General features: G+C 40.3%; 1 protein-coding gene across 4 annotated transcripts; it reads right to left on the bottom strand.

Moving 5' to 3' along the window:
* Positions 1 to 87: 87 nt before the first annotated feature.
* Positions 88 to 13,173, bottom strand: tpm4a (tropomyosin 4a). 4 transcript variants are annotated; one of them, XM_076278675.1, is made up of 10 exons: positions 13,032 to 13,173; positions 12,788 to 12,936; positions 11,218 to 11,343; positions 5,009 to 5,142; positions 4,647 to 4,764; positions 4,377 to 4,447; positions 4,093 to 4,168; positions 3,286 to 3,348; positions 3,102 to 3,171; positions 1,761 to 2,009 (listed from the first exon to the last, which is right to left on the bottom strand). In XM_076278675.1, exons 2-10 carry the CDS (start codon positions 12,899 to 12,901, stop codon positions 1,927 to 1,929), a joined length of 855 nt encoding a protein of 284 aa, XP_076134790.1. In that variant the 5' UTR covers positions 12,902 to 12,936; positions 13,032 to 13,173; the 3' UTR covers positions 1,761 to 1,926. The 4 variants fall into 4 exon arrangements, with proteins under 4 accessions (XP_076134791.1, XP_076134794.1, XP_076134790.1 ...); XM_076278676.1 differs by lacking the exon at positions 1,761 to 2,009 and adding an exon at positions 88 to 1,013 and having other exon boundaries at positions 12,788 to 13,097; XM_076278679.1 differs by lacking the exons at positions 1,761 to 2,009; positions 11,218 to 11,343; positions 12,788 to 12,936; positions 13,032 to 13,173 and adding exons at positions 88 to 1,013; positions 8,949 to 9,403.
* Between the last annotated feature and the right edge of the window lie 595 nt (positions 13,174 to 13,768).

The following is a 13,768-nucleotide window of genomic DNA, read 5'->3' on the forward strand; positions in this document are numbered from 1 at the left end:
GACAATGACAGTGAACATGACCAAATTGACTTTTATAGAATTTAAACGGACATGACACGCTTAAGTCCAACTGCCAGAGACACAATGTTGAAGAATCATGTTTCACTGGTTATGTTTATTCTTTAGTTTAGTAACCATGAAACTTTGGGCCCACACAGAACATTTGAATAATTATGGCCTTCCCATTGATGTATTCGCCTTGGAGGAACATGCAACGTCAGCTTTGCAATGAAGAGGAAATGCTTGACGCACAATTCTACATTCACATGGTCCTCTGAAAAGAATTACTCTCTTTGAGTGTAGAGTAAATAGACGCTTATCTAACAAGTTTCATATGGCCCTGTAGAGGTGAAGACTGAACATCATTCATTCAGAAAGCATGCAAAATGTATTCAAACTCGCTCTACAAGGCATCCAATATACCAGTTTTACATAGATCATATCATTGTCTTTGCAATGTCCTTCCTTTGGAGCCTTTTGTAATTTTAACAACAAATATTCCCAATAGGTGGCATAATTGAGCTGTATTTTGAAGAATCCAACTGAAGCTGAAATACATTCTCAAATTAGGTCTCCATAAATAATTCAGTATGTTGTACATAGAGGGATCATTTCATACTCAGATCACAATTTCAATTAAACCATACTGAGGTGAATTCTTGGTGAGCATTGGGCTATAAAATAAAAACAAAATAAAATAAACCACAATTCTGTAAACATTGTTACATGGCAATTATGGAATGTATTTTGTTGGTGGACATTTCCAGAAACAACAGACTGTTAACAAAAATGTAAGTTAATCTCCTGTCATAAAGTATGAGACTTTACTGCCGTAAACAGGAAGTGAGGTGTGAAATTAATGGAATGTGGAGCGATGTCTGTTCTCCTCCTCTCCCTCTCCTCTTCTTCTTCCAGTCCTCCTCACCAGACTTATAAACTGTTGAGTTCTTGCAGTGTTTGATCCAGGACCTGATGCATTCCCAGGTTCTCCTCTTTTGCACTTGCTACTTTTTCTGAAATGAAAATAACAAAGTATTTTACACATGCACCAAAAAACAACTGTACAGTTACAGTATGTGGGCACACACAAAATAGCTCTTTGTGTAGTTAGGTCATCCATATGCAAAATAACCCACATGACAAGACTGCCATGATTCACATCACTACATGCCAAACAATATTTATATGCAGATTTAAGTAATAGAGTCAAACACTATATGCTCTCTAAATTGAGACATCCATTTCACATTAGTAGAGCATGCATTTTTAAATAAAGTTGTTGATTAAATAAAGTATGTTAAAAGTAGGCATTTCATCACTTTGATTTATTTGATTCATTCCATTACCACTCGTGAAAATGTGAAATGATAATAAGCTCACCTGGGTTTTGTTCAAAACAACAACCTGTCTGTCTACAGTATACATGGATCACTAGGAAATCAATGTTCTCATTATACATGCATACTTGCAAAACCAAATAGATGCTGAGGTGTAATTTCTAGTTGTACTGCCAAAAAATTGTGACTGGAATTGTGTCTAACTGAAGAAAAGCCTCAACAGCAGATGGGTCACAGTACTGGAGCCTGAAGACACTCAGTCTGATGTAGGCTAATACATTTTACTAACCCTGACTGCTTGACATTGTGAAACATTTTTTTAAACAAATGTTTACAAAGGTAGCAAGTAGTTTGGACGATCTGTAAAATAGTTTCTGTCTTAAGTATTGAACCACTTGAGAAAAGCAAACAGACAAAGTGGAGTATGCATAGGAAAACCAGGCTTTTATTGAGGCCCAGCATGAGGAGAGAGAGTAAGGCACCGATAACAGAGGAAATGGCCCGTGTTTGCAGATATCATAGAGCAACACAGAAAGGCCTATTGAGTACAGCAAGAGATGACACTTTGCACAGGTTTCTAAAAAGCTCTCTATAAAGAGGTCATGTCATTGAGGGCATGGTCCAGCTCCTCACTGATAGCCTTGTACTTCAACTTCTGTGCATACAGTTCATCTGGAGGTCAAAGATCAACAGGAGATGCAGTCCAAAGCAAGAGGGAAGAAGCACAGGCAGCAAAGACAGGGAGAGGCGAAGAGCAGGAAAGACAGACATGGAGAAAGAAGAATGAGATAGGTCAGGACAATGGAGAAGAATATTCAGTTCAAAGCATAAGCAGCCATACTTTACAGATGCAGAGTAGAAAGAAATCACAAGACAGAAGCATTTAATCAGAAACGTCTATTAATAACAAATTTCTCCATGTTGCTGATGTAAAATAAGCATTGCTGATAAAAGTAGCTGTTATTTTACACAGCAAGAAAGGGTTGCGGATGGGTTTCATTATATGTTGGGTGTTACATTCCAATGCAGGCAAAGAGCCTGTGTTTCTCTGGGGAGCAATTGTTCCGTTAGTCTGGTAGTTTCCATGGGGCTCTTTTAATATTTTAACTCATAGTTTGCTTAATTCAAACCAGTTTTTAAAACCGTTTTTTAAAAGACAACACTATCGTAACATCAGCTATTACCAACCGTCCCGTATTTCCAACCTCTTACATGTATGTGTCACTTAATATTCATTTCTATACAAACCAAGACGGTGGATTCCTAAAGAAACACAAGCACCCACACCATAAGTGTATCTAAATTAACTATGTACCAAAAATTACATTTTACCATGACTCGAAGAGCTGTGTGTTGTAAAGCGTGTACAAATCCGCTTTTTTCTGATTTTGATTTGCGACGAGAAAATTCTCGGGCTAACCATTGATGTGCCATGAGAAAAGTTGGGAATAGGCACCCACCAGCCCAGCACTGAACTCTGAGCGTGGTAAACAAAATTGAATATTTCAGGTAGTAAAATCCCCGATAAGAACCAAATGAGATTTTGTTCAAATCTAAACACCTATGGCTACTGAAAAATGTAAGGTTAATTTATCAAATGTTATTTTGAAGTATTACATTTTTTTTGTTGTTTTAGAATTTTCGAACGAAATGGTTGGTAATTGGCACAATCACAATATGTAGACTGCTTGACTTTGCAAAACACGCCGGACATCATCAGTGTGTCTCAGGGTGCAAATAAATAGAATAGATAACTGGTCATACCTTCCAGGTCATCAATAGATTTTTCCAATTTAGCCACTGTCCTCTCAGCAAATTCTGCACGAGTCTCAGCCTAGGAACATAGTTGGGCAGAGTTTACAATAAATAACAACAAATTAAAGAAAAGATCCATTTTAAAATATAATGTTCAAACTACTCAGACAAAGTTATGATTCCATTATCTCACCTCTTTCAGTTTATCGCTAAGGACCTTGATCTCTTCCTCATACTTGTCCTCTTTTTCAGAGTACTGTAACAACACAGGTAAATATGTGATTCAGAAATGTAGAAAAGAAGAAACAAGACCATACCATACATTTTTCATAATTTTCCATAGATGAACATGAATACTGTTTGAGTGTACATAGCACATCGAATAAAGTCTGGGTACACAAGTTATCAACAAACGGAATATTCCATAAGTGCCATTTATACTCATTTAGTCATTTAGCTGACACTTTTATCCAAAGTGACTTACAAAAAAGACAAACAATCAGGGTGACAAGGACATGTTAGTACAGCAATTAGTACTACTCACAAACATCATTGCAAAATGTGAAGGACATACCAAATCCAGCTTGTGCTAATGAACCAGAATATTTTCAATTCTGCTAGCCTATCTATGTTGTTATCTATGCACCAGGCTGATATGGTTCAAACACATGACCATGTTGGGCTAAATTCCTCATACTGTGTACCACACTGCCCATCAGACAGGCATGAATTGGTGATTCAATCACAGTAAACTAGCTGCATAAGTAGCTAGGTTAAGTCATGTGGCACAACTGGCACCATGCCTGCTCCAAACCCTTCCAGCTTTGCTAAAATAACAATCTGAGTGGCATAACCCTCACTGCATGGAAAGCATTACTGATATACAGTGATTAGATTCTGAGACAATATTTATGAAGATATTTAGAGACATTGAACGGACAAACAGATGCAATTAACAGTGAGCCTTTACAAGAAATAAAATGAGGCCAATGCTACTTACCTTCTCAGATGAAGCCTCCAGTGATTTCAGATTGTTGGTTACATTTTTTAACTCTTCCTCTAGATCACTGGCTTTACTGAAAATAACAACCATACAGAAAGCATGTTACGAAACATCAAAGCTAAGTTCACCTGCACTAAACTGTACTGATGAGAAATGTACTGTTTGAAATACTCCAACATTTCTCTTTGATGCAATATGCAAATCAGCAGTTGTTTGAATGATGTTCTTCATATCTGAATATCCTGACTTAAAAAAATGCAGACTGTCAAACTACAACTCACATTTCTGAGACCTCAGCTCTCTCCTCCGCTCGCTCTAGTTCTCCTTCCAGAATCACCAGTTTACGGGCCACCTGCCAAAGAAGAGAAAGAGATCAAGCTACAGACCTGATCACTTTGGGAATATTGAAGACCTGTTCATGCTATAGTGCAATTTATGTACAACAGTATGTATAATAACATACATAGCATGTATTACTCAGTGTTATCATTGATTGTCCTTTGTGGAGCTATGACCTATATGCTCAGGCTCTCTGTTGTAAACAGACCCACCTCCTCATATTTGCGGTCAGCCTCTTCTGCGATGTGTTTGGCCTCCTTCAGCTGCATCTCCTGGATCTCCATCTTCTCCTCATCCTTCATGGCCCGGTTCTCAATCACCTTCATACCTCTGGGAAGACACAGAGTAGTCTTTTAAACCAAGATGCAGTCATTTAGTAGAATGTTTATATCCTATCTGAGTGGTAACACTATACAGACAGTAATTTGAACAGTATTTATAGTCATTAAAAAACATGAGTGTGATGCAATAAAAAAAAAAATCAGTTTTTTCTGACTGCACTACACACATGATTATGGAACTGTGACTATCTGAAATCGATGATGTTCCCATGATGCCTTGCTCGCCCTCTCACCTTTCGCTCTCATCTGCAGCTTTCTCTGCCTCCTCCAGCTTCTGCAGTGCTGTGCCTAGCCGCTCCTGGGCTCGGTCCAGCTCCTCCTCCACCAGCTGGATTCTGCGGTTCAGGGCAGCTACATCTCCCTCAGCCTGAGGGTCACAGATGTCACAAACGTCAAAGATGACCTTCCATTGGGCTCCACAAGGTACACTATTATCTTCCTGTTTGTCATACAGTGTTCTTTTATGGGCTAAAACCATGGTTGATGCAATGGAGATAATAGAGTCCAGTGTAGTAAATTACCCATTGCATGAAGTGTACATTCAGTGTGTAATGTGTAATCAGAGCACAATGCACAAGACATAACTTGATTAGATAGGTCAAGGGATGTCCATCCAAGAAAGGGACAAGCATTCAAGGAAACAAAAAGCTACATTGTTCATCTCATCCCATGTCTCAGGTATACTACTATTAATACTCTTAAGATGACAATGGAAACGATAAAAGATGAAAGAGGCACTCTGATGACGTAAGTCGAACTCAGTCTCTAATGCACAATAACAGGGGTAAAGACTCCACCCAAACAAATTGGAGTTAAGCTCCATAACAGTTCTAAACGGCAAAACAAACATTATGGCTTTATTTACACAGCAACCACTCTTAACACCATGAGTATTTGTCACTCTGGTCTGATAATCTTCAGAGCCATGAGGCTCTCTGTGGCAAGGCTTAGAGTGCTGAGGTAAGACATTTACCACGCAGGCCGAGTGTTTACAGAGCCCTGGGGTGAACTGAAATTAGGCTATTTAGGAGAATGGCTCCATGTTCTCATAGGCAGACTATTTCAGTTCAGAGGTGGACAGAGTGGTGGGGAACACACCCAGTAGCACAAGAGGCATGGTTTCCTGACCAGAGCATGAGTTCAGTGTTCTCCGCAACAGCCTTGACCCATTTTGAGCTCTCTGCTCTGCCATGTAAAGGCACAGTACTGTGAGTCCTCAGACGGAAATGTATTCAGAATGTTTTTGAGAGGTACACACTATTCCAGTAGCAAAGGATAAAATATGTCATGAGCATCTGGCATGAAACCACTTCTAAACAGTGCTGAGTTTTTGATCACCTTTCATTCCCTTTGGCTTTTCAAACTGACCCATGATTCTGAAACAATAAAGTTGAACCTGGTGAATAATTGGGTGTGCCTCAAAGAGTTACTATGGAACATATGGGAGAACGTAAACATATCTGAGAAAATAAACACTCTGTTCTTCACATGTTAATGCAGAGACTAAACCAGCTCACAGCCTGTGGCATTTAAACAAGTAGACTTAACAAACGGACAAAAGTTATGGAGGTCGACATTTATAGCCGGAATGCTAATTCTGGTTAAAGTAAAATACTGGGATTCATGAGAAGTCACTGGTGCTGAACACAAACATAAAAAAGACAGGAAACCAGCCCACTCTACATCCTTTCCCCCTCCCTCCCCCTCATTCATTCAGCTGCGGGTCAGAACACACCCTCTCTGGCCAGGCCCTCTTCCTTAGTCAGAGCATTCTCTAGCTGTCTGGGACTCATGCCTTATATGGTAAAACATACTCTGGAGAATGTCTGTAGTAGAATGCCAGGAAGACCAATCACTCAAAGAAAAAAAAAACTAAACTAAATGGAACCATGTGTCTCCCAGCAATAAGGATGGGAGAGATATCAAAGGTACTAAAGGAACCACCTGCAAATTAAGCCAGGATGATATCAATATGAATTTGTCTAAATGTGTTGTGCATAAATTATACTACAATTTAGGATCACACAATGTAGTACTGGACAAACTTCTGGTCTTCAAATTTCAACTTGCACACATTATATGACTCCTGGCAGGACCTTTAACCAGGAATTTCACAGGAATGATGTCTTTACCAGGCTATCGCACAGGATTGTTGGAAAATTATCAAAAACAATATGCCTGTTGAAACATGGATATAAAATTATCTTCTTGAGTGAGTTACAGATTAAAAAGACGCCCAAATATCCCTTGACTGGAACCACAACTAGAGGTAATTGTCATCAGTAGGAAGCAGTGTCCATACAGGCTCTGTGTCACCAGGACTGTGAGCTATGACTAACTCTATGGCTTGTGCTCAGTGAGAAACAATGGGAGACATGTACAGTCAGTTTCAGATAGATAGATAGATACATAGATAGATAGATAGATAGATAGATAGATAGATAGATAGATAGATAAATAGATAGATAGATAGATAGATAGATAGATACTTTATAGATCCCCAAGGGGAAATTCAAGATTCAAGATTCAATTCAAGTTTTATTCAAAGCCTTCTAGTATTAGTCTCCTAATAGGTCTCACCTGTGGGAGAGGCAGAATAGGAAACATGCAGTACATGTAATCACCACATTACCTTATCTTTAAGAATATGTAATTATGAAAATTTTCTTAAAGCTGACAAGAGTGGCTGGACAGAAGAAGGTAAAGGGATGCTCATCCTTCCACTGTTGTTGTCATAAGGCCCAGCACCAACGTTAAGTGCCAGGGAATGAGCAGGGGAAAGTAAGCCAAGTAGGAATCTAATTATTGCTACAATTTAGGGTTGTGTTTAATGGAAAGCATACGGTCTGTGTTTCTATGGATATGCTCCAGACTGCATAATATGAAATTTGGCCATCCATGGGAAATTGAATATCTCAGAGCCAACACAGCATGCAAAGAGGGTTCAGACTAAATGTATATCACAGGCAAAAATATGTCAAATTTCAGCAAGGACTTGCTCTGCCAAAATCTTGGACGTAACTTTGGTCCAGACCAAGCTCCCTTCCAGAACTGGATTTATTCCAGAATAAGCTTCTGTTCAGGATGGAAACCATTTCATGATGTGTATGTAAACAGACCACTGGATAGGCTTATACTTACAATCTCGTTTTGTAGGCCTACAATAGGTCTTAAACTGTCAATGCTGAAAACAGCTAGAATTCATTTTGAGTTTGACAGTGCACAGTATACCGTATACATTTTTTTAACATTGTGAATGGATCCGGTTTAGTCAACTGCTTCTGCTAGGTCCCATTAGATATCACTGTGCATCACTTTCTAAACCCATTTACGGTATCGTTATTGTCATCTTCTTTGATTATGAAAGTGCATGGGACCATTTCAAATCATGGCATAAAATCAATATTGAATTTAATCTAGATTATCCAATAATATGAATAATATTATTATAATATTAGCCCAAATCCTAATAATCAAATGTCTTGAATGATATAATGGCAGCAGTATCATATCTCCTAGCCTGTGCCACATCTGTGACATGTCAGATGACCTACAATAGCAGTGGGAACCTCAGGAAGCAGAGAAGTGAACTAGGATGACAACATCCCTCTCAAGGTCCTTAGGCCAACCATTAAAGGAAGTCTGCATCTGGACCAATGAGTTTCCCTTTCCATCCAAAGACCCAAAGTGTCATCACAATGTACACTTGACAACCAGTTACTTTCAGTGAACAATTGGTCGATGAATGAGGTTGACAACCCTGAGACATTTTCCAAGCTCTTAGGTTAGGTGATAGGCTATAGCAGAGGCGCTTCACGACTAGCTTCACCCTGGAAACGAGTGTGATACACGTTCTATCGTGATTGTTGGATGTGTATTTAACCTAACACTAAAAAACACTGATGACATAAAGTGTCTATCCTTCATCAACTTTTACGCTACACTCATTCAGCATGTGACACTCACGTCAAAAGCCAGCACGCCAACAGCCAAGCATCACATAAAGACGCTGGGAGGCTGGTAATGAATAAAGCAAGAATAGCGCGACTTTTGCATTTTGATAGAGATAGAACATGACCAGCGAAAGTGTGTCATGAAAAAAAGTTGTAAGAGTTATAAAAGAGTTCTAAGATGCAAAGGAATGGGCAGGAAGTAAAAGTAAAGACCGCTCACTTTCTCCCGGAGTTCTCGTTCACTGTCCAGATCTCTCTGTAAAACCAAGGTTCGGTCTTCAGCATCATCAGCTTGTTGTTGCAAAGCCTGAATTTTTCTTTTAACAGCATCCAAAGAATTCAACCCTGCCATTCCCGTGTCCCGTTAAACTTCTAACACAATACAAAAGTGCAAATATACAGCGTATGTTAACAAAATGTAAATGCTAAAACTCCAATAGGCCTATAGCCTACCCGACGAATACTGAAATAGAGGACGAAATTAGTGCAAAGAATGTCTATCCAGGTATCCCGGTGGCTTCAGTAATCAGTCCTCCGCTGCGCCGCTATACAAATCCAGTTCACGCCTCCGAAAACGTTTGATGCAATGTAACCTTTGGAATGTATTAAGTACGTATAGTGCATCATCTAGTCAACACATTACTGTGAAGACTGCGGATATAAATGGCTAGAGCAACCGAAGAACGCTGATATGAAATCCTCCAATCCGTTAAAAAAGTGACTTGGGATGAGGTCACAGTTTGGGGATAGGCGGAGCGTGCGTGTGGGTTCCGCGGTATACGGGTAGGCACCAGACTCAGGAGCGCGTTCTTAAGAATTCAAGATGAACCCTATGAGTGGAACACGTAGGAGTGAAGCACAAGCATTTTATGAAAGAAATACAGGTACAAGCTCTAATCAAATAGATGTATGAGCAATGATGAGAGTCCAAATAATATAAGAAAGTGTCTTATCTTCAGTGTGGGTGCCATACTAGTGGTCTATAAAATACATTTACATTAGTAAATACAGTTACAGCGTTATGTTTGCTTCCGATACCTGTTGCTCCGACACCTAACCTAACCTAACTTTCGCTAGACCTAACTTTATTGCCATGGGAAAATATTATACTCTGTGAAACTTTAAAACTACATCTCTGTCTAAAACCCTGGCGAGAGCTATTTTGATATGAGCTCATTCATTCTGTAAATTGACAGGTATTTACCTCACAGGTCTGCTCTTCAGTAAACAAGAATCTTCAGGTCAGTCGATCCACTGAAAACAGTGTTGTGTGAAAGGGTTTCAGATAACCAGCAACAAAAGACCTTAAAATATATTTGGTGACTACTATCAAACAGAAATATGAGAGGCTTGTCTCTGTGCTTGGCCCACAGGAAAAGGGCGCTGAGTATTGATTTCATTAGATGCAGGAGTGCGGGCTTTTGTGTTTGCTTTAGCGGCATTCCTGAAATTCCGGGGCTGATGTGCTGCCATTGAAACCCCCTCCATCTGCAGCTACTCTTTGGGCTTATCAGTAACAGGCCCAGCTAAAGCACTCCATTCCATCAAAGAGCAGAGAGAACACATTCTCACACACACACACACACTCACGTACACTGCATACAGAGACTCTAGCAAAGGCACAGAATTCTTCTTGGGCACTCCTCCCTCTCTGGCATTGTGAATTCAGAGGTATAATTAGTTTACGGCAGCCTCTAATATGTGACATGTGGCGTGGCGGTGGTCAGGCCAGCCAACCTTGCAGGGCGGAAACCCCAGAGAGGGCAGCTGTGGCTGGGCCTGCAGCTCCGCCACTCTGGATGCTTTTCCATATGACAGCAAAAGTGAATATAATAAGCTCAGCTGAATACTGAAACGTTGAAAAGAAATGATTCGGGGTCAGGGGAAGATGGGGTGTAGCACATAACATTTATTAATTCACTCGTACCCCTTTGTCTGTGGCTGAGGCTCTGTTGTGTATACATGAAGAATAGTGGATATTTTGGGGATTGTTTGACCTGGAAAATGAAATACTCACCCTCTCTCACTCTTTTGTATGACTTAATGGACAAGACATTTCTAAGAAGCTTAACACTAGCAAGGAAAACCATCAGATTGCTCAATATGTCAGTGCTGCACTCTGTCCCACAGCTGGCAGTCATTTAGAATCATAGAGGAATGTGTGAATTGTGTAACGCACAATGTAATGATTTCCTACATGTGATCCAAGAGTGGCACTGTATTAGTTTGTGTTATATGTCATCTAAGAAAGAAAAAACAGAATGACATACTGAAAGGAGTGCAGACAGGCTTTGCTTATCATAGGATTGCCATGTTATAAGAATTTAAGGAAGACCAATCACATGTGTACTGATTAGAGGTTGTCCCTTTGTGTTTTTTGTGATTTCAAGTTGTGTATGTTGTTGTGGGCTCTTTTAATTCGCTATTATTGTTCGTACTGTTTGGTATGTGAGGCTGGTTCAACTGTCAGGTCATGGTCCTCTACTCACGTCTGTGGCTTTCGCCTCTGATAGTTCCAGTTTCTCCTGGGCGTCCTTTAGGGCTTCTGAGTATTTGTCCAGTTCATCCTCAGTCCCTTTGAGCTTTTTCTGCAGGCCGACCAGCTCATCTTCCAGCTGATGAAACAGAGAGACACACCATTCCATAAATGTTCAAAAAAGTGTTATAGTGATGTGATAAATATAATAATGATGGGTATGATTTGTGTATGTACTCTATGTAGCTTTATTTGTATTTTTTCTAGTAGTAGTACACACATATCTTCTAAACTAATCTTATTCATAGAATTGTGACGTTTGTGATGTAAAACAAACAAGAAGTATTGATTCATTCAAAGGGGCTGATAATGAAGCAGTAATTCATCGATAAAGTATCCCCATTATATTGACTTTAGCTTCTTGTCAGTGGATGCTTTCTTGAGTGACCAAATAATAGATAAAATACACAAACCAAAAGTCTGGGATAACTTCTGTGACTCTTGCACCCTGTTGCATGAGTGTTGATAGCAGTGTATTTTTAGGCTTGAGTGTCCAGCCCTTTGGTATGCTGTCCACTTTGCATTCACAAACACTTTCCGGTTATCTGTTATCAGGCCTGGACTCTGCTGCTGTAGTGGCTCTGATAATCCCCATGGATTCCATCCTGCCTGCCTCTCTCGCCCCCCCCCCCCCCTCTCTTCCCTTCTGTTTCCCTCTCTCGGACTCTCTTTTCTTTACACACACTCCCTCTCTCTCTCTTTTGCTCTCTCTCTCACTCCCCCTCACTCTCTCAGACTCTCTTTTATTTACACACACTCTCTCTCTCTCACCATCTCTCTCTCTTTCTGTCACACACACACACTCTCTCTCTCTCTCTCTCCTTTACTTACACTTACATACACACACTCTCTCTCTCTCTCTCTCTCTGTGTCTAAAAATACTGGCTTGCTATGCTGACCACTACAGAGGTCCGCTACATCTTACTCCCAGGGGATGGGGACACATGCCAGCAAAAGGTTAACACCCTCTTACACAGATCCCTGTCTGTCAGCGACATATAAACAAAATATTCAATTTGTCTCCTTTGATGCCTGGTGTTTAACATAGTTGTGGGTGGTAGAAGTTGTCTTGTTTAAGACTCTCTTGTAAAACATTGTTCGTGTTTAACTTGTGGCTGTTTTAGTAGTTTATTAAGTCTGAAGTTTTTGAATGCCTCATTTAAAGAGAGGAAGCACATCTACACCATCATTCAGCATCACAATTCTAATTTAACATCTAATGCGTTCATGGATTCTGATTATTGAGTGACGCAGCTCATTTTATCTCATCATCTAAGATGGATGCTGTGTAGTCATTATCAGCTTAAAGATGTGGCATGAATTCACTAGCCTACTTAACGAGTTGCATGAAGGCTGACAGACTCTTTGAGAATTTGTATCCAACAGCAGTCATGGTGTCAAGAAATGAACATTCATTCATTTCGGAATGAAGTCTTTACAGTGATACAGTCACCACTGATTAGAAGCTGAAACCACCTCACATTTGGTGGAAGTTAAATACTCCTTTTTCACCCATCACCCACCTGTTTACATTTTTCCTCAGCTGCTTTCTGCTCCGTCTCTGCCTGTTCTGCCCGGTCGATGGCATTCTCCTTGTCCAGCTTGAGCATCTGCATCTTCTTCTTGATGGCCTCCATGGTGGCTGTTTGGGAGAGTTTCTCTGCACACTAAACTGAGACACACAAGATAGAAGGACAGGTTGCTCGTGGTACTATCCTTAGTTGTAAATGAGCACGGCTGAGAGTTCCAGAATGATATGTTACATACGAGATGAGGAGCAGAAGTGGTGCAGAGTCAAGCCCCTGAACAGTCACACAGTCTAGCTAGCGTCTTTGACTGTTCTCCGCCTTTTACTTCAATGCCCCATCACTCTGAGTAACCCCCCCCCCCCCCACACGCCCACCACTCCAGCCAGACCACTCTCACAACCTTTCTAAGGACTGGGCTCTCACACAGCAGCACTTCTCTGGCAATCTCCTTATTTGGGTTGCTGCGTTTCTTTAAAAAAACAACAGAGAGAGCAAGAAGGAGAGAGAGAGAAACAGAGAGAGAGAGAGAGAGAGAGAGAGAGAGAGAGAGAGTAAACCCATAGCCAAATTTAACTCTATGACTGAAGATAACAGTGTTGGTTCAATGTTTGCAACACATATGTGATGAATGATATCTTTGGCCTGCTAAATACTTTTGGTAGGAAATTACCATGCCTCGGTTCTCCACCAAATATTTGTGTCGGTCTGCTCTGGATTGAGCATTTAAAGCAGCAGCAGCAGCAGAGATGGTGGGCCTCAAATCCTGATAGAGGCAAGCAACACTACTATGTTCATAGTATTAGTGGATTGTTCAGAGGTGAACAAAATGTATCTTTACTTTACTGTAATGCTACCTGACAGGCCTCGTAGCCTGGTATAATCATTTTCTCACGGTATGTTTAATGAATACTTTTAAGCACAGATAAATATTCCATGTTCTTTTCTAATGGTTTTCAGTGTAAGATGGAAGTTCTC

The sequence above is a fragment of the Alosa pseudoharengus genome, unplaced genomic scaffold, assembly GCF_046254945.1.
Source record: "Alosa pseudoharengus isolate Yale_2024_CS ecotype anadromous, Long Island Sound unplaced genomic scaffold, YU_APseudo_1.1 YU_APseudo_1.1_scf_11, whole genome shotgun sequence".
NCBI lineage: Eukaryota > Metazoa > Chordata > Actinopteri > Clupeiformes > Clupeidae > Alosa > Alosa pseudoharengus.